This window comes from Mirounga angustirostris, unplaced genomic scaffold, assembly GCF_029215605.1.
Source record: "Mirounga angustirostris isolate CCGP_5_RB_7025 unplaced genomic scaffold, mMirAng1.0.hap1 SCAF_12, whole genome shotgun sequence".
In the NCBI taxonomy this organism is placed as follows: Eukaryota; Metazoa; Chordata; class Mammalia; order Carnivora; family Phocidae; genus Mirounga; species Mirounga angustirostris.
The window spans coordinates 57,515,695-57,541,100 of record NW_026991720.1 but is presented as its reverse complement, the minus strand read 5'-3'; the positions used below and the strand labels follow the sequence as shown (position 1 = coordinate 57,541,100).

The 25,406-nt window shown below is 37.4% G+C and overlaps 1 protein-coding gene across 2 annotated transcripts in view; it reads left to right on the top strand.

Moving 5' to 3' along the window:
* BZW2 (basic leucine zipper and W2 domains 2) overlaps positions 1-25,406 on the top strand; it is a 62,672-nt gene that overhangs the window by 24,749 nt on the left and 12,517 nt on the right. For both annotated transcript variants that reach the window (XR_010406511.1, XM_045864608.3), the window contains exons 3-7: positions 7,466-7,642; positions 11,761-11,864; positions 14,169-14,234; positions 17,393-17,528; positions 21,096-21,205. Coding sequence is in view for 1 of the 2 variants with exons in the window: in XM_045864608.3 (XP_045720564.1) it covers positions 7,466-7,642; positions 11,761-11,864; positions 14,169-14,234; positions 17,393-17,528; positions 21,096-21,205 (593 nt within the window). In the remaining variant the exon portion in view is untranslated. The remainder of the gene's footprint in view (positions 1-7,465; positions 7,643-11,760; positions 11,865-14,168; positions 14,235-17,392; positions 17,529-21,095; positions 21,206-25,406) is intronic.

The following is a 25,406-nucleotide window of genomic DNA, read 5'->3' as shown; positions in this document are numbered from 1 at the left end:
GCCTTCATTATCTCATGGTTTAAAAGCAAGTCATGGGGGAAAAAAATTATGTGGATGATTTTAAAAGGACTTCATCAGGAAGGAACGATACAGTTCAGAAAGTTAATTGTAGTTAAGGTATTGTTGATCCTGGTAATGTGATAATATCTAATATATGCCCACCTGTGAGGTGCAGAAAGGTTCTCCTTCCCCTGCCCACTGGGGGAACGTGTTAATCTCAGACCTGGATCCCCAACTCGAACAGCTTTACCCGTGTGATGCTGATTCACGGTAACTGAGCTTAAAAGCCAAGAGAGGGCCCAAGGATTGCACAACAGCCGACATGACTCAACAAGTAAATTGGCTCTTAGAGTCAGTCTTCAGTTTTGAACTGGAAAGGTTTTCTCAAATTCTGAGCTGGTTTGTCTCTTGATTCATTCAGTGAGCAAGATTGTGCCTATGTCTTTCTGCTCCTGGAATACTCAGAGAGAGCTACCCAGAAATATATATTATTTGTCAGTTGATCGGGATTTATATAACTCAGGTCTGTTGGGGATTTCAGCAGCACTTGAGCTATTTTGTGCCAGACTGCTGGCTGGGGGGAAAAATGGAGTCAGCCTCATTTTCTACACTTTATAATAGTGAATTGCCTCCTGATGATTTATCGTGCTTTGGCTTTTCTTTTGCAATTATGATAGGGCTGACTTCAGATAAATGGTTAGCAGTTTTGTAGAGCTGAGGCAAAAAATCTAGTGAGGTTATTTCAAGGTCATTTTCATAGGCTGTCTTCTGAGGATCTGTCTTCAGTTTGAAACTGTTTGCTAGCAAAGCTAATAATGCTCTTCCATGCCAAGTTAGTAAAAAAAAAATGTATTTTCTATTGCTTAACATCAAAATTAAACATTATGATAGGACACATCATTTAGAAATCTACTCAGACTGTTTTCCTTTATGAAATATACACATCCTATTTATGATATTTTCTTCAAAGAAATTATGTTTTCTAGTGTGGCTTGTGGGAATTTGAAACAATAGAAATTTCTCCCCTGTGCCATTGTTATGCTTAGCTAAGTGAAATATTTAATAACTGAACTCACCTCCCTATAAATTTTGTAGAGAAATTGGATTAAAATTAGTGAAAATAGGAGAGAAAAAAAATGACCGACTACAGGCATCCAGAGTGCCCACATACCCTGGGTTCTTCCTGAGACTTTTCATCTGTCTTGGCAGTTTTAAATCACTCTTAGATTTATAATAAGTGTTAGCAACTAATCTAGTAAACCTTCGAATGCTGAAATATGTATGTTTGTAAATATATATATGTAAATATATGTGTATGTGTATAGTTAGAAAACCCATGATTGTTCAAACTCATTTACTATACTTAAGTGACAGTCAAAAAAGGATGTAGGTTTTGTTATTTATCACTGACTCAGTGGTAGGAAAAGTGTTATATTAACCAGATACTATGATTCCCAGAGAAAGCAGTGTGTTTAGATAACTTAGAGGCATATTTGAGCATCAGAAATAAGCCTGTTTCTCTATGTCAGTATAAGGGCCAGCATGACTAACTCTCTAGTGTCACACTTGTGATTCACCAACACAGTATAAATTTGAGACCCTAATTATATACTTCCCGCTTCAAGGGAGGTTAGACCTGTCAAATGGAAACGCAAGGAAGTAATAGCGTATTTTCATTAAGATTTTGTTAGTATTTTTGCTAGACTGTCCTCAAGTGAACTACAAAGTACATATAATGTCTAGTTTCAGATAAAAAAAGAACTTTGGGGTAAAATATGTCATGTTTCCCCAAATTTTCATCAGTGTTCTTGCCATTTTCTTGTTGGGGAATTTTGTATTCCTCTGGATGAACATGTTAATCTTAGCAGATGGGCGCTTCTTTTCAGCCTGCAAAAGAATGATTAATCTTAGCATGCCATCACAACTTCTTAAGATGCCCAAGCTACGAGCGATCATTTTGACCTAATGCATTATCACTCACTGTTGAAGTATCTTCGGCCATGACATGCTGTCTTCATCCTCTTACTTCCCTCTTCCTTGGCAGATCTCTTAGGAAGATAGAACTGAAATGAAGGGCTTTATACAAACACAAGTTCTTGAGTTGTCTCTCCGATTCAAAACAAAGTCCTCTGCATGAATTCTTAGCACGGTCTAGATTTTTTACCTGTTTACTAACTTTCATTTTCCAATGCCTCAAAGTTACAATTTTCGAATCATCAAAGCCCGTTCTACCGCCCGAGTCAACGTTCAAGTGCGTCGTAGTGCCGTTGCCGGAATGGCCTCAGTTGGTTTTGAAAGCTGGTTACGAGACAATAAACAACTTGTGGTGGTTTTGCTTCTCATGTTCTCATATAACAGGAAAGAAATCTTTTACTGCCAAAGGGGTTAGGAGAATTACCTTTTGGCTGGACCCGGAGTGGGGGGTGAAGTGTCCTTCGCTTGCCATTGAGTTCGTCCTGCGTAGTCACAGCTCCCCCCTCCTCCAGCTTCTCCTCTGTTCCCCTGGAGTTCCCGTTCTTGTCCTCCCCCTCCACAAAACAAGACCTTAACTATATTTTTCCTGCAGTCAACATTTGCATGTTCTTGGCTGCGTAATGTTTTGCTTATGGCATCACAAGGACTTTTATCTCTTGTTCGTGAAAAATGGCGTTCAAGTTACGTCTGTCTTTATGGCATCTTATGCTGTGTGACTCTGACTGGTACTGGGGATGCCGTTCTTTGGTTCTGATGCTGTGGGGTTAACCCCTTACAACTCACCCCTCCTACTAGACCAGTATAAACAGTCAGTCTGTACAAAACAGACAGGTGCTATTCTGGTCTCCAAGTAGTTTTTTAAATGTATGCGGGTCCCATGGTTTAAATAGTCAAACCATCCTGCAAGACATGTTATAGCAACACCAGGTAAATTCCCCAGAGGAATGCCTTCTGCTCTTTATATGCTTCTTTTAATTTTACGTTCACTTAACCAAGTAACATTCTTACATGGTTATTTCCTGACTTTTCTGGGGGAGGTATTATATCTGCACTTGATACTACGGAAGATGAGGATTTAGCTCTCTTCACTGCCCTATCCACCTACAGACCTCTTCTTTCTTTTTACTGTAGCCCAGTTTAGCTAGACCGCTGTATAGGGTTTCTGTTACTTTGACTTTGTGCAAGCTCTTCACAGTTCAGCTGTTACTGGATTACTCTTTTTTCTGAACATCATTTGGTCTTTGGAGTTAATATTTCATAATTTAAATGTCATAATTTATCCTTTTTTGTTGCTCTTGTTGTCAGTGCCTTAACACTACGCAATACCAACCTTTCCCTTCGTTATGTAAACCTTTTAATACAGAAACTTGAGGACTTCTTATCATATGTCGTATAATGCTAGCATAGTGACAAACCCTCCCCAGCGGCTTGCCCTCTAGGCCAGTAGTACAGCTCACGATGTGAGATGTTTGCAATATCTTTTCACCGCTGTCCCGGAGAGTCCTGTTGCCTGTCTCCTCCTATTTTTTTCTCTTTTCCTGGGATCTCATGACTTAATAAGATCATGTGATCATGAGTTATTCTCTCATTTTGGTGTGGAGTGTCTGCTTCAAGCCTTCTTTTTAGAAAGGAGGGTATGAGAAACATCATTTTTGAGGCCTCAGATGCCTCAAAATGCATTTATTCAGCTTTTACACTTGGCTGACAGTTTGACTGAACTCCGGACTTAGAGTTTGGAAACTATTTTCCATCAGAATTTTGAAGAAATTTCTTCTGGTTTCTGGTATTTCTGTTGAGCAATTTAATGTCATTCTGGGGTGCCTGGGTGGCTCAGTCGGTTAAGCGTCTGCCTTCGGCTCAGGTCATGATCCCGGGGTCCTGGGATCGAGCCCCGCATCGGGCTCCCTGCTCAGCGGGGAGCCTGCTTCTCCCTCTGCCTGCCCCTCCCCATTGCTTGTTCTCTCTCTCTCTCTCTCTGTCAAAAATAAATGAATAAAAATCTGTAATGTGATTCTGTTTTTGATAGTTTATATGTGATTTGGGTTTTTGCCCCTGAAACTGCTGACAGCTGCTTTGTTCCCAGCATTGAGATTATGCGATAACGTTGGCATCTTATCGTGGGCCCACTTTGAATCCTCGTGTGCAGACAACTCTTTACTGAGAAATTCATGTCTTTCAACTCTGTAAAACTTTTCTCGAAATTTTTAAATCATTTCTTTCCTTAAAAAAAAAAAAAAAAATTCTCAGGGCACCTGGCTGGCTCAGTCTGTGGAATATGTGACTGTTGATCTCTGGTTGTGAGGTCGAGCCCTGCATTGGGTGTAGAGATTACTTTAAAAAAATAGAAAATCTTAAAAAAAAATTTCTCATTAAAATTACTATGTGGACATTTGACTGGTGTGCCCTTTTTCTTATTTTTTTGCTCCTATTTTCTAGGTCTTTTTTTCTTGACTTTTTTTTCTAGTTTCTAGGAGATATTCTCAGCTTTCTTTCTCAGCTCTTCTATTGAGTTTATGACTTTTTCTATCATACTTTCCATTTCCAAGAACTCTTTTATTCATGACATGTTTCTTTTTTTAGCATTTTATTCTTCCTTTCTTCTTCCTCCTCCTTCTTGTTTCTTAAATTTGCAGTGTCCACTTATCTCTCTAAAGGTATTTATGATGGGATTTTTGTGAAGTTTCTGGTTCATCCTTTACCCCTCCCTTTCCACATCCAAACTCATTCTCTAAAAGGGGAGATGAAGGTGAAGTCCTGTGAATTGAATCCTACCTTTACCTTTAATTTAGTCATTTTTTTTTCCTGCCTCTTCGGACCTCTGGTTTGTCATCTTCACTTCTTTTCAACAGTGTATGATCCTTGCTTTGTTTAGGATCTAGCTCCAGGGGCCCCCGGCTGGTTTAGTTGGTGGGGCATGGGACTCTTGATCTCGGGGTCATTCATATTCAAGCCCCACATTGGGCGTAGAGATTATGAAAAAAAAATAAAAATTAAAAAAAAAAAGATCTGACTCCAAACTGACCTTCCACAAGAAGTCTCTCTTGAGTCTGCTGAGGGTAGGAAACTCCATATATCCATATCCCTACATCCTCTGAAGCCCTTTTAGGGCTTCTACAAATTCAAAACTGTTTCCATTAAAATACTAAGATTTTATTTGCCTCTTTCACACATTCACTCATGGTGTATGGTGGTTTCCCAGAGGCTACATGATGTGTGATATCACAACAGATTGCACACAATGCTTAAGGGAATCCATCTCTCTGCTATTAAGCCAGGCATTAAAGAGATTAAACAAAGCCTGTCTTCACACTAATTTTTTTAATTTGATAAATATTTTTAAATTTTAAATTGGCTCAGTTGGTTAAGCGACTGCCTTCGGCTCAGGTCGTGATCTCCTGGAGTCCCGGGATCGAGTCCTGCATCAGGCTCCCTGCTCGGCAGGGGGTCTGCTTCTCCCTCTGACCCTCCTCCCTCTCATGTGCTCTCTCTCATTCTCAGTCTCAAATAAATAAATAAAAAATCTTTAAAAAAAAAAAAGTTTTTAAATTTTGTTTTAATTTCTATAAAGTAAGTATCCATAGATATAACCTCCTTACACAAAAAAGCTCTTTGGAATCCTCAGTACTTTTTAAGGGTGACAGGGGGTCTTGAGACCAAAATGACTGAGAACATCTGCTCTGAAGCTATAAATATACATATATAGTTCATGGTATATATTAAATATTTAAGTGCCCTGGAATAACTTATCTTGTAAAAAGAAATAAATGTTGATATACATGTGGAGAAAAGGAGAACTTCATGAAATGTTGGTGGGAATATAGAGTGGCATAGCCACTACGGAAAATGGGATGAAAGTTCCTCAAAAAATTTAGGGGCACCTGGGTGGCTCAGTCATTAAGCGTCTGCCTTCAGCTCAGGTCATGATCCCGGGTTTCTGGGATTGAGCACCGCATCGGGCTCCCTGCTCAGCGGGAAGCCTGCTTCTCCCTCTCCCACTCCCTCTGCTGTGTTCCCTCTCTCACTGTGTCTCTCTCTGTCAAATAAATAAATAAAATCTTAAAAAAAAAAAATTTAAAGGGGCGTCTGGGTGGCTGAGTTGGTTATGTGGCCAACTCTTGATTTCGGCTCAGGTCATGATCTCAGGGTCCTAGGATCCAGCCCCGCATTGGACTTCACGCTCAGCAGGGAGTCTGCTAGAGGATTTTTTCTTCCTCTCCTTTCCCCCCTTCCCCCTCATGCACACACTGTCTCAAATAAATAAATAAATCTTTTTAAAAAATTTTAAAATAGAACTACCATATGATCTAGTAATTCTACTACTGGGTATTTATCTGAAGAAAATGAGAACAGTAATTTGAAAAGTTATAGGCACCACTGCGTTCATTGCAGCATTATTTACACAAATAGCCAAGGTATGAAAGCAACCTAAGTATCCACTGATGGATGAATGGATAAAGAAAATGTGGTATATACATATATGCAACAGAATATTATTGAGCTATAAAGAGAAAGAAATCTTGTCATTTGGGACAACATGGATAGACCTTGAGGGCATTATGATAAATAAGTCAGACAGAAAGACAGATACCATATGATCTTACTTATGTGCGGAATCTTTCAAAACAAAACAAAACAAACCCCCCACAATCATAGATACAGAGAACAGACTGGTGGTTGGCAGAGGCAGGGAGTGAGGGGCGGGCAGAATAGGTGAAGGTAGTCAAAAGGAACAAACTTCCAGTAATGAAATAAGTAAGTTCCAGGGATGTGATGTACAGTTTGGTGACTATAGTTACTGATACTGTGTGGTATAATAGAAAGTTGCTGGGAGGCTAAGTCTTAAAAGTTCTCGTCACAAGAAAAAAGAATTATAACTATCTATGGTGGTAGATGTTAACTATACTTCCTCTGGTTGGTAATCATTTTGCTGCACATCTGAAACTAATATGTCAATTATATAATTGATACATTGATAATTGAAACTAATATATGTCAATAATAAGAGTAATAATAACAAATAATAAAGAGATGTCCCTCTTTATTTCCTCCGTCCTAATCTTTATTTTGTTGATTTGTATATTCTCCTTTATTCTTAGGCAGTTCTCCCTGAGTCATTTTCTTTATCCTAAATCAAAGAAAATTTTAAGTTTTGATTGTTATACTTTATTTTTTCTCAGGTCGTTAGGGTAAATAGATTACAGTGGCCTATCCTGTGGATGACAGAAATGATCAGTTATCAATTTTATTATGTATTAGATAGAGTTAACGTATTTTTGTGGCCCCTTTAAATAGGAAATAAAAAATTTGATTGAATAAATGTTTAAACAAGGAGTTTCAGAACATGTAAATCTAGCAGAAAAACTTAGTTGTCTTCCAACTTTTAAATAATCACACTGTCAAGTAAAGAATGATGGACAAAGGAAATGTATGGTTGCATTTGGGAATAGGATGTGTTAGTAAAAGGATTAATTTTATAACTTACTTATTTTAGATGAAAAAGAGAAATTCGAACCCACAGTCTTCAGGGATACACTTGTCCAGGGGCTTAATGAAGCTGGTGATGACCTTGAAGCTGTAGCCAAGTTTCTGGATTCCACAGGCTCAAGATTAGATTATCGTCGCTATGCAGACACGCTCTTCGATATCCTGGTGGCTGGCAGTATGCTCGGTAAGCCACGCATTGTAGAGTCTTCTTGTAGTACTTGAAATTCCATTGAAATACTTCCTTATGAGGTAGAATCTTTATAAATTTACATTTATGAGAGTTGATAAAAAATACAAATGGCAGTCTGTACAGTTTTTACCTCGTTTACAAGTTGGGATGGTAGTAGTGTGGCTGTAGAAACAGTTACTGGTTAAGAAAGGCATAGAAATGGGGCGCCTGGGTGGCCCAGTCGTTGGGCGTCTGCCTTCGTCTCGGGTCATGATCACAGGCTCCTGGGATCGAGCCCCACATCGGGCTCCCTGCTTGGCGGGAAGCCTGCTTCTCCCTCTCCCACTCCTCCTGCTTGTGTTCCCTCTCTCACTGTGCCTCTCTCTGTCAAATAAATAAATAAAATCTTAAAAAAAAGGGGGGGGCATAAAAATATCGATTTTTGTTGTTGTTGTTGATGTCACCCCATGGCCACTTTGCTTTATAGCTAAAGGCCAGCTTCCCATGTGTCTCTAATTCTTAAATGTTTCTGAAGCAGACAGAGGAGGAGGAGTAAGTAATTCATGTAGTAGAGTACGACTTCGTGTGTGTCCGCTAGTTCCTTCCAGTATATTTAATCAACCCCCAATGCCATAGCACCTTTTCATTTGACGCCCAGCCTTTTTTCATGCAGTGAAATGTAACTGTGTCAACAAATTTAAAAGTAATTCTCTGTTTTTCATTAAATGCTGTTTAATCCGTAAATAATAAAATGTCAAAAATATAGTTCAGATCTGGTTTTTAAAAAATGCGTAGTTGTGAGTATAGAGCTAAAAGGATTAAGAATAGAAGTTTTAAAATTATTAAAGATAGGTTAAAAGCAAAATAAAAATTGGAGAGCAGAGGCATCTAGGAAGAAGGCTTTAGAATACTATTTCAGTGCCATGGTATGTTGGTCTAAATGTTGATGAGATGTCATAATGACCCATTGTTTCTTTCATAGTTATTCTTAGAACTTAGTTTTTATAATTAGTTTCTTTGGTAACCATAAATCACGAGGAGTGGTCAGACCCCTAGGCTAGGGAATTTCAACTGCCTAGGGGGCATTTGCAAGTGTGTAGAAATGTCTGGGTTGCTACAAAGACTTGGTAGTGGAGACCGGTAGGCCTCCTACTTTGCTATACAGGGGATATTCAAAATAATGAAAAATGGCCCTGTCCAGTGTGATATATCAGTGCCTTTCATTGAGAAACACAGTTTAAGCCACCCTACTTAAGGACAAGGTACATACTTTCATCCATATTGAGGTAGAGCCACACTTAAATTCCTCCCTCTGAGAAATCTCTCCGTTTGGCAACATGCTCCACTTAACTACCAGGCCCCCTTTTGATCTGTACTGTTGCTTTTCACTATGTACCACGTTAGTTTTGTTGCTATTACTGTATCTAAAGATCTCACATTCTCACTGCTGATAATTCAAGTCCAAGTATAAGAGCTATATGTAGTGTGTTCAAATCCCTTTACCCAGAGATAACTTGTTAATATTTTGATTAATTCCCTTCTGTCAGTCTCTTTACCTACATATGCTAATTTGTGAGAATGGGATGATATTTTACAAGTATGATACTCTGCATGGCTGTTTTGTACTTATTCAACAGTAGGTTGTTGCCTTTCATGCCCAGGGGTGTTACCTTGGATGATTCCAAAAAGAACCAAAATCATACCGATTTTGAAGCATATTTAACTTGTTCCTCATTTCCTTTATTATAAGTAATCAGTGTCTGTATACACATAGATTTGTACTTTTATCTGATTATATCTTTATATATTTAACAAGGGATTAATGAATTGAAGAATAGAGATATCTATATCTATCTTTGTCTTCCTATCAGAGAGAGAAGACTGGCCCTCAAAAGGAATATCCTAATTAACATTTTACCAAAAATCATGTGTTCCTACATGTTTATGTACACCTTTAGCAATAATATTAGGTACTCTCAAGCTTGTCAGTTTTTTTAAATTTTGCCAATTAGGTAAGTGATGTTTTCATTCAAAAACTTTTAAATCAATAGTGAAGTTGAACATCTTCTGATGTGATGATTGGCTTTTTGTATTTCATTAATTATGACATACTTTTATTGATATACTGGTAAATTCTACACAAGAATAGTCTTCAGCGAGTTTCGGTTTTTGCCAAAGTCACTCATGACTTTAATAGTCAATCCTATAGACCTTTTTCAGTTCTTAGTGCCCTCCTGGCAGCTACTGCTGACCCTCTGTCATTCTTGAAATGTTTTATTTTCTTCCCTTACACGAGACCGTTTCAACTTGTATTTCTCTGGATGCCTCTCACATGATTCTTGGGTCTCCATACTTACTGCCCCCATGTATATATTAAATTATCTGTACACTTTGCATTAATAATCTCAAATCTTCATTAACCATCTGTATAATGATGATCAGCAAATTTATATCTGCAACCCAGATTTTGCTCCTTCACTCTACATCCATATGTCCAAAAAGGTAGGGCAAAGCATATGGTAAGACTTAGGAGCACAGTTGTTACAACCCCCAGATATCTACCAGGGCCAGACCTATGATGTAATGAAGAAAGCCAGCCAGGCACATTCTTTTTACATAAACACTTTGTTTACTTAGTAAGTATGGGAATTGTCTTCATACGCACCAAAAAAAAAATTTTACCTTCTTCCATTGTTCTTAAAACAATAGTCATCTTGGTTTTTCAGTTGTATTCTTTACAGTAGATATAAGAACTATTTTTTCTTTTACTTATATTTTGAGGAGAACAGCAGGCTCACCAAAATTTTAGAAAGGGCAATTAATACTTGATTCAGGTATCAGGGGAAAAAAAAATTAATGCAAGCTGTAGCAGTATTATCAATGTGTAACAAATCTTTTGTAAAAGAATGCAGTTTTTTAAAACTTACCTCTTAAGAGAAAACACTATAGTTTCAAAATCAGACTTTTCAGTTATGTAACTTCTGTCAGATAGGAGTCATTAGCCCAGAGTTTTTAGAAGATTATCGTCTTAATAAAATTTTGTTCCAGGTGGTTGTATTCATTACAGAGAGCTAATTAAATCTTAGGCATAAATTAATTTCATGAAAATAGATTCCTGAAGGAGCTGACTTTTCTGAAAAGTAATTTACTTATAAAATGGTATGCTGGAGTCTGAAAAAGGTTGACTAGGTATAGCACTTTCATCCAAAGATCTGAAATCACAAGTTAAATCAAGGCAGTTACATAAATCCATAAAAGAAGTGGCTGGTGCAAGTGTATGTTCTTCAGATATTTGTTGAGTGTATGAAAGGCATTGGTCTAACTTGGCTTGTTCAATGCCCCCCCCCCCCATTACAATGAAATAGAATCAGAAAACAAAAACACCTAGTGTTGATTCTGTTCTTCTAATCACCCGGTGGTGTTTGTAATGGCCATCGTTGAAACTTCCAGGAGGAGCCTTTGAATATGCAAATTTGAGTCATAGAAAAAAAGACATTCTTTTGTTCTAGTCCATTTATTCCATGATATTGTATAGGCCATGGGGAAAAAAGATGAGAGAGAATAAAATACACTCTTTCCTAGCCAACACAGCTGCCAGGTCTTCCAACACAAATAGCGAGGAGTCGGAATGTGGACTGATCAACCCTGCATGGATAATGGCGTTAGTGGAGGAGGGAACAGTTTTAAAACCTACTCACATAGAAACTAGCAAGGTCTGCTACAAGAACCAAGTCTGGCCAACCTCCAGTTGGTGAACTGGAGTCCCGCAAAATATTATTAAGCCTGAAAAAGTGAACCATGTCCTGATGTTGCACACATCAGGAACAACATTGAGAATCATTGAGTCCAGACTTAGAGTGATAAGATTTTATAGTGATAGGATCCTGGTAGAACATTAATCTCACACACTATGGCAGTACTATAAAATGGAACAACCAATTTGCTTTATATTAGAAACATACACAAATAGGTAACAACATATGCATCTACACATGCACCCCATCCTATGAATTTTTATGTGATTCTGGATTTTTACATCTACTTTTACTGTTCTCGATGTGCAGGAATTGATGTGTTCTGCAAATGCTCCTCTCATTTCAGTATTGTCTTAATCATTACCTTTCTCTTTTCAGCCCCTGGAGGAACACGCATAGATGATGGTGACAAGACCAAGATGACCAACCACTGTGTGTTTTCAGCAAATGAAGATCATGAAACCATCCGAAATTATGCTCAGGTAGAACCCCTCACTGAGATTGTTGTGTAAGAAGGGAAACATTTGAGCAGGATTTAGGGAAACAGTGGGTTCAGAAATTCTACAGGCCACTTTTTAAATAGGAATGTTAGATTGCTCTTAACCCTATGAAGGGATACTCAACTGCATTCATAGTAAGGCAGTGGGTATTAAAACTTTGCAAAGGTAGACTTTTTTTACTTTTCACGTACACAGAACAGAATCAGATGCTCACATGAATTTTTTTTTTTTTAATTTTATTTATTCATCAGAGAGAAAGAGCAGAAGCAGGGGGAGCGTCAGGCCGAGGGAGAGGGAGAAGCAGGCTCCACGCTGAGCAGGGAGCCCGATGCGGGACTCAATCCCAGGACCCTGGGATCATGACCTGAGCTGAAGGCAGATGGGTAACCGACTGAGCCACCCAGGCATCCCATAGATGCTCACATAAATTCTTATGGGAGTATAAACTGGTACAATCCTTAGGGAGAGCAATTTGGTACTATCTTTTAAAACTAACACTACACACTCCCTTTGACCCAGCAGTTCCGCTTATAGGACCTTATCTTGCAGATAAGCTTGCATGTGTGTAGAATGACACAGACAGTGGGAGTTATCTGTGTCACTTGTAAGAACATCACAGCGTGGAAACAGCACAAAAGTCTATCAGTAGAGTACTTGTTAAAGTTTTCTAATTCATGTTAGTAGATTATCGTGTGGCTATTAAAAAGAAAGAGACAAAAAGGTATTTGTAATATGTAAAATCTGTAAAGGAATCACATCCAGATTAAATAAAGAACTTCAAGTCAGTAAGAAAAGGACAAGCAGCCTATTAGGAAGGGATGTATAGGCATTTCAGAGGAGAGGAAACACAGGTCTCCCCCGAAACAGATGAAGACATCTTCAAACTTATTAGTAATTAGGGAAATTTCAATGAAAATCGTGAGATATCCTTTTGCATTCATTGGATTAGTAAAAAAATAAGAAGTCTTTAGGCCCTAGTGAAGGTCAGGAAGTGATGGGACTGTAAAATGGAACAGCCTGGTAAATGTGACCTTGTAAAGCTGAACATACTTGCGTCGTGACTAGCTGGTTTGGGATTGGTGTATTCCTGTGTTGTCACTGGCTTTTAACAGTCGGGTGTTATTCTCAGCTAGACTAGGAGTGCAAGTCCCAGGACTCGAGTGACTGTGCAAACTGGAAAGCAAGTTTGCTGGATTTTAATACCATTTATTCTTTTTCTTTTATTGCATTCTGGGTCATTATTCTTTCCTCATGGGGCACCAGTGTCATTTTTACCCTTGAGCTCCCCCGTCTTGATCATACTAAGTGATAAGCATACTAAAAGTTTTAGATGAGAGCTTATCATGTGGGATATAAGAGAAAGGAATTAGATTCAGAAATCATTTTCAGTTATAAAAATAATCCACATTTATAAAATCTCTATTTAAATAAGAACACTGTATTATTTTATTCAGGCTACCATAATAAAGTACCATAGAGTGGATGAAGAACGGAGAACTTTATTATTCCCAGCTGGGAAGGCTGGGGAGGCCCGATGGAGGTGTCAGCCAGTTTGGTTCCTGGTATAGACTTTCTTCTGGCTCTTAATAAGGTCATCAGTCCTATCAGATTAGGGCCCCACCCTTATTTAACCACCTCTTACAGTCCCTGCTTGCAAATACAGTCCCGTTGGAGGTTAGGGCTTCAACATATGAACTTAGTAGGAACACAAACATTCAGTCCATAGCAAACGTCATTCCACTTTAAAGAAACAGCCCAGAATTCCACCGAGACAGTTGCAAACCCTGCTTGAATGTTCTAACTGGATTGTGGGGGCTAGTAATCTTTTATTACTAAGTTATACCAATTTTTGCTTGTCTGCCAAAAAACATGTTTGTGTCGGTCTAAGAGTAGAATATCCCTGAAGTCTGCTCTCCTCTCCATCATATCCATGGTCTTTGTGATGATAAATGCAACCCCCTTCATTTCAGTTGTTTTTAATCTCTGCCTCTCACAGTTTTAACATTATGGTATTTTCATCAAAGTTAGTTTTGATTGCTTACCTGTTTTACTCTTGACTGAATTTCTTTTATTCTACATGGATGTAGTCATCCTTTTTTTCCCACAGGGGTCGTAATAACTTCTTTGAAATGCTTCCAGTTCTTGTATCACAGAATGCACATATTTAACTACAATTTATTATTATTATTATTATTAGAGGCCCATGTTGTGGTTATGGTGACTTTCTACCCCTATTGTCTTTTAAAATTGTTTACATAATATTGAATGGTTCTCTTTTATATTTAGGTCTTCAATAAACTCATCAGGAGATATAAATATTTGGAAAAAGCATTTGAGGATGAAATGAAAAAGGTAAAAATTCAAATGTAATGCCTTATCTGTATAAAGTAATGAAATGGAGAGGGAGAAAAATTTTACATATAGAATGATAGTGCAGACGTACCATGGACATAGTAAGTTTTTAATAAATGTTTCTTGAATGAATGAGTGTGACAGATCATTAGCTAATAGCTATAGGGTAAAATACATGATTAGCCTAGACTTTGTTCATTCATGTTTAATGTAAGACAGCACGCTTTATTCCATAGGAATGGTTTTATAGCATCTGATTCCTGACCTCGCAGGGCTTAAAATAAAAACTAGAGATTCCAAATATGCAAGAAAAATGATTATATCAAGCGAAGAGTTGAGGTATGTGATTTAATCAGTTCAAGCATGTGAAATAATATATGGACAGCAGCTAATAACCAGCAAAATTCTTTAATTTCCAAAAATACAGTTTAGCAAAGGGAATAAAAGCATTTCTTGGGAGATAATATGTGAATGTCAATCTCAGTGATGTTTGTCATCTGTAAAATAGCTGCAATAAGATGACATACCTCATGGTTTTGTAGGAATAAATGAGATAACATATAAGGTGGTTGATAGAGTTAAGTGGCCTCTAGTAAGTAGGGAAAGAAATAGTAGCACCTCATTAAAGAAGCCCTGCTTTCAGTAATTGCAACATGTTCCCTCTTCCAATTTCTAACTCTTGTGTGTATATATTTAGCACTCACTGCATTAACTTGTTACAGATTTGCACGTTGCTTTTTCATTGTTTCCAATTTTAGATATCTGCCTAAATTATAAACCAAGAGAGTAAAGTAACCATAACATCTACTTTGCTACTTAAGTACTTGCTTCCCCCTATTCAAAGTGAATACCTAACCGCCCCCCCCACCCCCCGCCAAAAAAAGTGGATCCATACATTATGGAAGATTGTGATAGTAAAATCTTGAAACAATGAAGGGTAGCCACTTAAATTGATTAGGGAGAATGCCCATGATAAATTGGAGAAGGTGCAAAGCAGCCATTTGGTGGTTTAACCTCAGGCAAATTACTTAAATTTCTATAATGCCTCAGTTTACTTTTCTGTGAAATGAGGATCAAGGCTTTTGTAGGTATTGACACACAAAGTATTCAGAAAAATAGCTGGTACCCTTGACAAGTTTTAGCTGTTAGGAATGTATAATTCAGTTAAAACAATACATGTTTATATATATAGTTATTTATAGTATGTAGACCTATATAAGCGCATTTAAAAATCTGGAAGGACACCCATTAAACAGCTAATGTTAATTCTAAGGAAGCAGGATTAGAGAGGAGATCACATTTTTATTATTCTGTAGTGGTAGATTTTACTCTTACTATTGTGTATTAAAACTTTTTTAAATAGGAAAAAATTTAAATGGGAAAAAAATGTGATCCATTACATTGCTGGGTGCCTACAAAAAAAACAAGCACTTGATTAAATAAGGGAATGGAAATAATGGGGGGAAATATGTAAAGCATTTAAATAAACACTTTACCACTTTTGTCTAATAATACCATTCATGCTTTACTTCTCTTAGCTCATTTGCACCTTGAAAACTTCCTTAGCTATTATATTCATGTGATGAATATGCTTCCAAGAACTATTTATTTTTCACAGTATATCCATTTTTCAGGGAATGTTCTGGACTATACGCAGCATCTGATTTTAACATTGATTAATATAATTGATCAATGTGAATATTAATTTAAAAAATCTAACTTTTGCCCTATTTTGTTATAATGGAGTATTTTTAATGAATGTGGGTATATTGATGTGCTTAAAAAGTAGTGTTTAAAAGTTTATTTTGGAAGCCATTTTTCATTATTCACTTGAGTCTTAATCATCTTTACAATCCGAGGAAAAGGCCAAACTGATGTGAAGTGTCTGTGATTTTGTCAGTCCTTTTACTCTGCCTCATTCCTGATGTTCCCTGGAGCTTTACCCATTGATGCTGTCATTCCCTCGGTGTTTTCTTATGAACATTGAAGGTGACTTTGTCTTTAATTCATTGAGACATAACCTGGGAGTTAAATGGACTAGTTTGATTCCAGCTCTGCCACATACTCAAATATCTAGAGTCACATAACTTATCTGTAACGTACTAATCCTTTAACTGTCTGGGATAGTAAATTAATATCACCCTACGCAATGCACAGAGATAATGGCATTTTGTTGGTGCAAAGTAATGAAAAAGTCAGCAAGGCCCCAATAGTGATAGTGAGCCCTGGTGATCTTGGTAACATGCCCAAGGACTATGAAACAGAGAAGATAGTCATAGAATAGGGTCAAAGCACTAGGTGGGGGAGCCTTAGGAAAGAGGAGGGCATTGCACATGACTCAATACTCTTAGAATTAAAAATGGGAAGTGGGGTATAATCCCCTTTGCTTTGGTTTTTCTTTAACCATTCTGGGGTTGCTACTTTTTCAATTACCCCTCCAAAATTGCTCTTTCCAGCTCGTATCAGTGGCCTTTTCTCCATTAAGAACTTGGGTCAGATCCTCCATTACCTGATCACCAGGGCTGGTAAAGCTGCATGATCCAAGAAATACCAATTTGAGTCTTGTTATTTTTAAAAGAGCATCAAGAACTTTCCTCATTAGGAAACCCCTTTCTCACTCAACAGTCTTGTTTTAAAGAATATTATATGCTCTGAATTCAGAAAAACATATGCTGATGTCAAAGCTTATTGACTTTTTCCTGTTTTTTTGTTCATTGTGCTATAACAAACCCAAAGAAAATGGGTAGATGTAGTGGGGGGACCCCAAAAAAATAAAAAATGTGAAGGACAATAATCTATTTCAGTAAATGTTATGCTCATCATGTAAAACTTACCCTTTGTTCTGTACAAAGTCAGATGTAAATTTTTTATGTAACCTATTCACACTGTTCTCCAAATATCTCTTTTTGTTCCCGTGGATGTTATCTATAGCTATGTGTAGGTAAACTTGGAAGAAAGGAACCATGCCTGAGAAAGTCACTTTCCTTAGCATCCAGTTTCTAAGTGAACAAATGTATGTGTTTCTAATGAATAATAACTGTGCTCTGCATCTGATCGACTAGTTCTTCACCATCTAGCCATGCATGTGTATTCTGTTTGTTATTTTCCTACTTTAGTCCTTTGCTTTATAGACATGGTTTCTTTTGTTTGACCCACAGCTTCTCCTCTTCCTTAAAGCCTTTTCCGAAACAGAGCAGACAAAGTTGGCAATGCTGTCGGGGATCCTGCTGGGCAATGGCACCCTTCCCGCCACCATCCTCACTAGTCTGTTCACCGACAGCTTAGTCAAAGAAGGTAATTGCTCTCATGTTTTCTTGCCTGGCAGATGTAAAACGTAAAGCCACATATGGTTAGAGAAACACCAGCACCTCTTCTTACTGTGTTCTGCTACCCACTCATCCTCCATGTAAGAAAATTTGTGTTTATCTTTAAACAATACAAATTGTACGTGTTTCTTGTAGGGAATTGGAAGAAAGAATATACACTTGTACAAAGACAAAAACTAATAATAAACTGAAATTTATGGTGTAAGACTTAATGCCTAGTTCAAATACCCTGAAGTTGATTCAGTCTAAGCTCTTTCTCTCAATTAAGTTGGTACTGGCATATTTTGCTGGGAAAATGCTTCATTGTGCTTTGTGGGACATTTAACCTTTTTGCCCTCAGACACAAAATGCCAGCATGTAGCACCCACCTCTATTTAGTATAACGTAAAAAGGCCCCTTCATGTTCCCAAATGCCCCTCTCCCCCGCCCCGAATGTTTATTTCCCTGGTTAGGACCATTCTTCTAAACCATTACTTCTCAAAATCTTGTGTTCAGATGTTCATTTTGATCACATTTTAAGATATTCATTATCTCAGTTTTAGAAAGAAAGTCCAGATGGTTGCATCAAAGTCTTGCTTTAATTTTAAGGCATTAAGAGTTTCATAGGCATGTATACAATCACTTGGTTATAGAATACAACAAAAGTGGGCTCTTGGAGGAGGATAATGATATTCGAGTTATAATGCAACACAAAACAAAGAGTTATTTTTTTCTTAAAAATAAAAGAGCTTTTGTGAAAACATCTGTTTCTTCTTAGAACTTAGTTTTTCTCCTACAAATGTTGAAGTCCCAGCCTCGTTCATGCCTGCAGTGAAATGGATTATAGTTTTCTTGTAGCTGAAAAAAGATTAGTAAATTGAAAGTCAAGCAATGTTATTTATTTAGGGATTTTCTAGAGTTTTTGAATTAACATAGTTTAGATTTATGACAGTTCAGATTCTGTGATTGTTATTAGTGTGTTGTTAATATTATGACATTTTAAAGTATTTTCCTGAAGAGAATTGGTGATATTTCACATCTTATTTATGTTGTGAGCCATTTTACACTTAGATAAAACAAGGTAAAATGTAAACAGTAAATGTTAATTATATTACATTATCCTAGCCTTTATAACAGAAAATAATTGTCTTTCTGGTTGTATTAAAATCCTTCATGATATGTACAAGTTCCTTTGCAGTGTATCAAAAATAATTATATAGACAGACAGACAGTGATGAAGCAAGTATAAAATATTAACAGGTATAAAACTTAGATAGTGGGGGGGTGCCTGGGTGGCTCAGTGGGTTAAGCGTCTGCCTTCGGCTCAGGTCATGATCCCAGGGTCCTGGGATCGTCCCACATCAGGCTCCTTGCTCACTGGAGGTCTGCTTCTCCCTCTCCCTCTGCTGCTGCTCCTACTTGTGCTCTTCCTCTCTTTCAAATAAATAAAATCTTAAAAATAAAATAAAATTTAGATAGTGGCTATATGAGTGTTTACAGTTCAGTTTATTCCATTTTTCTGCATATTTGAAATTTTTTATATTGAAATTTCAGGAAAGGGGGAGAAGAAAAGTACATTTGCTATGGAGGTGACATAGTGCTGTGTCATATAGTTTTTTCTTATACTCCACCATCTTTAGAAACTAGAGGCTTAAACTTTTGCTTCCTAAATAGGAACATATTGATAAATTACACTTTTTCCCAACCCCACACCCAACAAATAGCTTCGGAGGATAGGATTATCCCACTCAGGAAAATCTTGAGTACAGAGAGAAATTTCCCAAATTTTCCAACAAGAACCACTGTTAATGCAAAGTGATAGGTTTAAGCCAAGATTTGGATTCCTAGTTTAAAACATTACTTTATTTCTAGTGAAATACAGATCATACCACATTTTAAATTTTATTTTGATTTAATGACATAAATATATACTAAATTTTACACTCACTTGGTCAACTGAGAGTGTTAAAAACTCATGTCAACAAATATAAAATCCTCCAGCTTGTAACCCCTGTGTTATTGTCCTAGCCATAGTTTCTGGTTGGTTTTTTTTTTTTTTTTCTTTTTTTCTTTTTTGACTAGTTCCTCTGCTTATTCAAATGAAGAAAATTGGACAAAGTTAGTGCTTGTATAAATGATATATCAACTGGATGCTTTAACTTGCAACTAACTCGAAGACAAGACTCAGATTGTTGGATAAGAACATTTGTTGGCATACAAGAACATTTATTTCTCATGTAACAAAAAAATATAAAAGTCGGGTAGACTTCAGGGTGAAACAACAATGTCATCCAAGTCTTGGATATTTTCTCCCGTTATTTCTCGCTACCGTTCATAGCATCAGCTTCACCCCAGGGATGATTTCCCTGGTCACTGTAAGATGTCTGCTGGTACAGTTAATGCCACATGCTCTCTTGTTCAGATTCAGTGGGAGAGGAATGCTCAACATAGGATAGTTTATCTTGCCTTCAGCTGATTGGCTGCCGTAGGCCACATGACTAGTTTTGGCCAAGTAGCAGTTGCCAGGGAGATGCCCTGGGCAGATGGGCTTCTGGTGAGGTCTCTAAACTAATCATTGCAGAAGGAGCGGTACCAGGACTTGGACTAGAAGCCACCTGGCCTAAGCAAAATTGGAATTCTCTTAGGAAAGAGGAAAGGGGAATAGAGCTTCTTAGACCAATAATAGTGAAGCCTTCAATTGAGAAAAATCAGTTTAATATTTTAACTACATTTTAACTCTTCATTCAGTAAATGTAACATTAACTTGGAAATTTGAAGTGTTCACAGGAGAACTGTCTACCAGCGATTGTCACTTATATTTGGAAATAAATCCTAATGTCAGTATGGATATGTAATTGAGTGGATTTCTGATTAACATAGCTCTTTTAGTCATCTCTTTAAAAATACCAAGAAAAAAGTTCAATTTGATACAGCATCAATATTTTTATAGCTTAAGTCATGAGTATTTTCAAATGCTTTTTACAAAAGTAAAATTGTAAGGTAAATAGTGTACTTTCTTGTATAGCTTTATTTATATCCATCACTATTAATGGTTCTTAACTGGTATCATTTATCAGCAAATTAGTTGACATGTTACCATTTCATTTTATGTCTCAAGATCTGTTTGTTGTGCCTCAGGATCATTGTTATACACATGAAATTTTGGTGAGCCACAGGGTGAAGTAGAGGCAAAAGACACTAGAAAATACTGGGTTTTAAATGTGTTTTGAACCAAGGTAAAAATAAATAAATAAATTTACAATTATACCAGGTTAGAATCAGGGAGACCCACTTTGAAAAATATTTTGACTCTTTTTCCTTCTCATGAAAATGCTCTCTTTTGAGTAATGAAAATAAACTGTGCCTAATGAAGAGAATAGAACTGTACCTAGAGAGCTGTCTGTTTTACCTCTACCAAATCAAGTCTTTGAGCAGTTAACTCACTTCAGGACACCGAGTGGGCAGGGTGGCCTTGTCCATCATCACAAGTGGTTTTGCTTAGGAAAGGAATGAAAACTCACTTTTTTCTTTCCCCCCCCCTTTTTTTTTTAAACAGGCATTGCAGCCTCATTTGCTGTCAAGCTTTTTAAAGCATGGATGGCAGAAAAAGATGCCAACTCTGTTACCTCTTCTTTGAGAAAAGCCAACTTAGACAAGAGGCTGCTTGTAAGTGTTGTCTAGACAAGGGGTTGTATGCTTCATGCTTCGGTCGTGGCTTTGACGATGCATGACTGAGATGCTTGGGTCTGTGTTAAATTGGAACATGGTTCCTTTTATTTCTGTATATTTGGCAGATTGAAACGAATTCCATCTCCATCTTTATTTAAAAAAATGGAATGATAAAATTAAAGAGACCAATGAGACTTTCAAATTTTGTCGTTTGTTGAGACTGTTAACATTTATCAGAATTAACACTTTCTTTTATAACTATATAGATTTAAAGTTGTAATATTAAAAAGTCCCATCAATCCTACCTAATTAAACATTTATGTGTTAGGTTAGAGATGGATGACACTGATCTCATGTAGTTGTTGATTTGTTAACTAAATAAGAGTTTAAACAGGATTCCTTGTTTATACCAAAATACTTGGAAATACTTAGGTATTTAAGAAAGCAGGTAAGTTTATTATGGTTGATTTGAAGCTCTGATGATCACGGATTGATTATATTTTTATTTCTCTGCCTTTGTTTTTCCAAAAAAAAAAAGCAAAAGAAATATCTTCTTCTTACATTTCTATCTGCTCCCTGAAATTTCTTTCTGCTAGAAGCAACAGCTATGCAGATGACAGAGATTTCTCCAAGTGACATTGCTTTTACAATCTAGAACAAAGTCTAAAACTGAAAGACACCCTTGCCATCTTCTGTTCACCTGGTCTCTCCTTTGTTTTTCACTTCTGAGGTGTTCTAGTGTGCACGGGTATCTGTCAGTCTGTAGGGTAATTCTAAAAATGGGCTCTTCCCCTCAGGAAACCCAAGAATAATTTTAACGGTAAATGCTTATGCTTTTACTTTCAATCATTTAAAATTCCTTTGTCTCTTGAAGTTTACCTTAAAATAGCCCTTTTGGGTCTTTAAAGTCTTTAGAATGCAATAAAGAAGAAGAATGAAAAAGTGTAGAATTTAGTTAATTTCTGCCGCTGATAATAATTTTTAGTCAGCATATGTTTGAGTGTCTGTTCTGTGCCAGGCATGGCCCTAGAAACTGAGGAGGCGGGAGAGAACAGGATAGAAAAGTTCCCTGCCTTCAAGAACCCACTTTCTCATGGACTTAGGGTAGATCCTTGTATACAGAAGGAGAAATCATAAGTGACTAGGTGGGCTCAGCAGGGTGGAAGCTTACGTGAAGGCAACATATTCTTGTCCCTGAGTCTGTAGATTAGCTGTATCTGGGCCAGGTCCCCCTGTGATCCATACACCTTTTCATTCTGAGACCCAGCCTGCAGGAGCACCTCCCATGTGGGCCGTTCTGTCCTCATGGCGAAGGACAGGAAACAGAAGTGAATCACTCCAGTGCATTAAAAGCTCATCTTCTACTGGCCACAAGAAGTGATAGTGAAGCCTGGCAGGGGGGTGGGTGGGAAAGCTCATTCAATCATAGCCTACTATTCCACTTCCACAGACAGACACAGCAAGGAGGGGCATCTCTCAATACTTATTTAAAGGAGAGGGGCAAATGATTAGGAACAAATATACAGTCTATTACAACTTGCCACAGAAGACTTATTAATGCGTGCTTCCTTAAAGATGCCAATAGGCAGAGCTTGGTTAACTTAATTAGGTCACTTCATAAATTCTTTTTAAATGTCTTACCTTAAAAAAAAAAAGTCTTTCCTTTTTTGAAAAATATATCATTTAACTGTTCCTACTAGGTTTCTGTGTCTGCATATATTTGGGGTATGAGAAGCACAGGTAGAAGTTTCTACCAGAAACACTGTAAGCTCGGGGAGGGGAGGGTAATCCTCTGTGGACCCTGCTTCCTGATATTTGCTAACTCAGTAAATGAATGAGGAACTAGAGGGTCAGTTTCACCGTCAAGGAGAACATTTTTGTTTCCTTAACACAACAAAATTCTCTCTGGCTGTGTACTAGTACATTTTAGGGAAAAAAACGTTATCTCAGAGGTTAGCAGTTACTCACTTCTGTAATACAGAGGCAATAAAAATTTATAGCAACTCTGAAAAGGGGATGGAAGGCAACAGACGAAATCAACCATTAACTAATAAAAAATGAAAAGTGCTATGAGGAAAAAATTAACTACGGAAGCTCTAAGGAGCGTCAGAGAAGCATGCAGCTTTCAGTGGTAGGGGAAGATCTCTCTGACAAGGTAACATTTGTGTAAAGACTTGAAGGAGGTAAGGAGTGAGCTATCTAGATATCTCTAGGCTTTGGGGCATGGCATGTTGGGGACAGAAAGAGGAAGAGTGTTTGGTAAGAGCAAAAGTATAGACCAGCTCAGTGATGTAGCAGGTCCCATATCATCTAGTAACTTTGGCTTTTATTCTGAGTCAGATGGAAAGCTTTTGGGAAATTCTCAGCAGAACTGTGCATAATGTGTTTAGGGTCTAAACGGGATCACTTTGGCTTTGCTTTGGGAATAGACTCAGAAGCAAGAGCAGAAGCAGGGAGACCTTAATCTGATGGATGTTTGTACGTGGGTAGGGTTTTTCTAGCAAACACAAACCATGTTCCAAGCCAGTAAATGTCATGATAGGATTCAGACTGGCTTGACTTCAGTTTAATCTGAATAATAATCTACAATGCCATTTATTAGGACTTTGGATATAGTTCATAAATAAGCCACCAGTAATATATTTGATGCCATATTGCTCTGAACATAACTTTAGATCAAACTTTGCAGTCCCATTCTTCCTAAATCGAATACTGAATGCCAGCATGGGGTAACAGAATAATTATCGGCCATGGGCGTACTCAGCTATGTCCTTAAATATATCTGGCTGCATAATTTGGCTCAAGCTACTTAGCCTGTTGAGACTCAATTCATCCTCTGTAAAAATTTTTACATTACATAATTATGAGGAGAATGCCCACTGCATTTTGATTCACAGAGGAAACTCAAATTTGTTCCCTGCATCCCAAATTTGGAAGACCTCTTGAACGGGAGAACAAATGTCGTGGCAGAATTTTAGTCTGATATGAAATGTTTGCTTTAACATGAATGTGTGTTTAATAGCTGGTCCCACCAACTCTTCTGACATTTTAAAACTTATAACTCAACAAGGGAAGTTTTGGGATGATGATATAGAGAATATTGAAATTTGAGTCCTGTCATAGAAGGCTTTGGCTCTGTCCCTGTACGTGGTGGCAAACCTATTACAGATTTTTCTACTGAGATTTTTTACTGGAGCCATATAGACACTGACCATACATACATGTGCAAATCTAACCACCATAAAAGTTTGGATCTATTTTTTTAGACTGCAGCAGTCTGAAAAATGTGAGAGCTTTGAAAACTGTCTTAATATCTTAGTTGGGTGTTGAAATCACACAGGATTAGAACATGACTAAGTGTTACTGAGATTCTGCCAAGCTGTGTAAGGTAAAATGGAAATGAGGTAAAAAATATGCAAGCAGCCATGCTGTATTGCTCTCTTTAAAAATTTCCAACAGAATTATGTAATGAACTGAAGAGTTTGGTAAGGTGGGTTTAGATTAGATCTTACTGTGACTTCATTTAGAGCCACCATCATTAACAGATAAGAAAAAATTCTCTTTAGCTCCAAGCTAGTATTAGAATAATAGCATTTTCTCAGAATGTGAATAGAGGTTCTTGAGGTAATAGTCAATGTTGTTTCTCTAATGTTATCTCAAGTTATCTCAGCATTATTAAAACTGACTTTTGTCTATTAACTCATAAGTTATCATGTTATTTGCATTTAATTTAGCAAGATTACTTTTGTATTCATACAGCTACACTCTGATTAAAGTGGAAAAAAAATAAATAATGGTTCAAAATGGGTGAAGCCAGTTTATGTAAGTTGTTTAGCATTTTTTTCGCTTTCTCTGTAAAACTGCCTAATTTTAGAAGGTGCTTAGCGAATGCTCAAGAAATATACCCAAGATTTATTCTTTTGACAATCATTCTCTGTTCTCGTGTTCCAAATACGAGATATTCTAAGTGCTGCTTTTTGTTTTTCTGTGTTTTTTTTAAGATTTTATTTATTTATTTGACAGAGAGAGACACAGCGAGAGAGGGAACACAAGCAGGGGGAGTGGGAGAGGGAGAAGCAGGCTTCCCGCGGAGCAGGGAGCCCGATGCGGGCCTTGATCCCAGGACACCAGGATCATGACCTGAGCCGAAAGCAGACGCTTAACAAAGGCAGATGTTTAAGGACTGAGCCATCCAGGC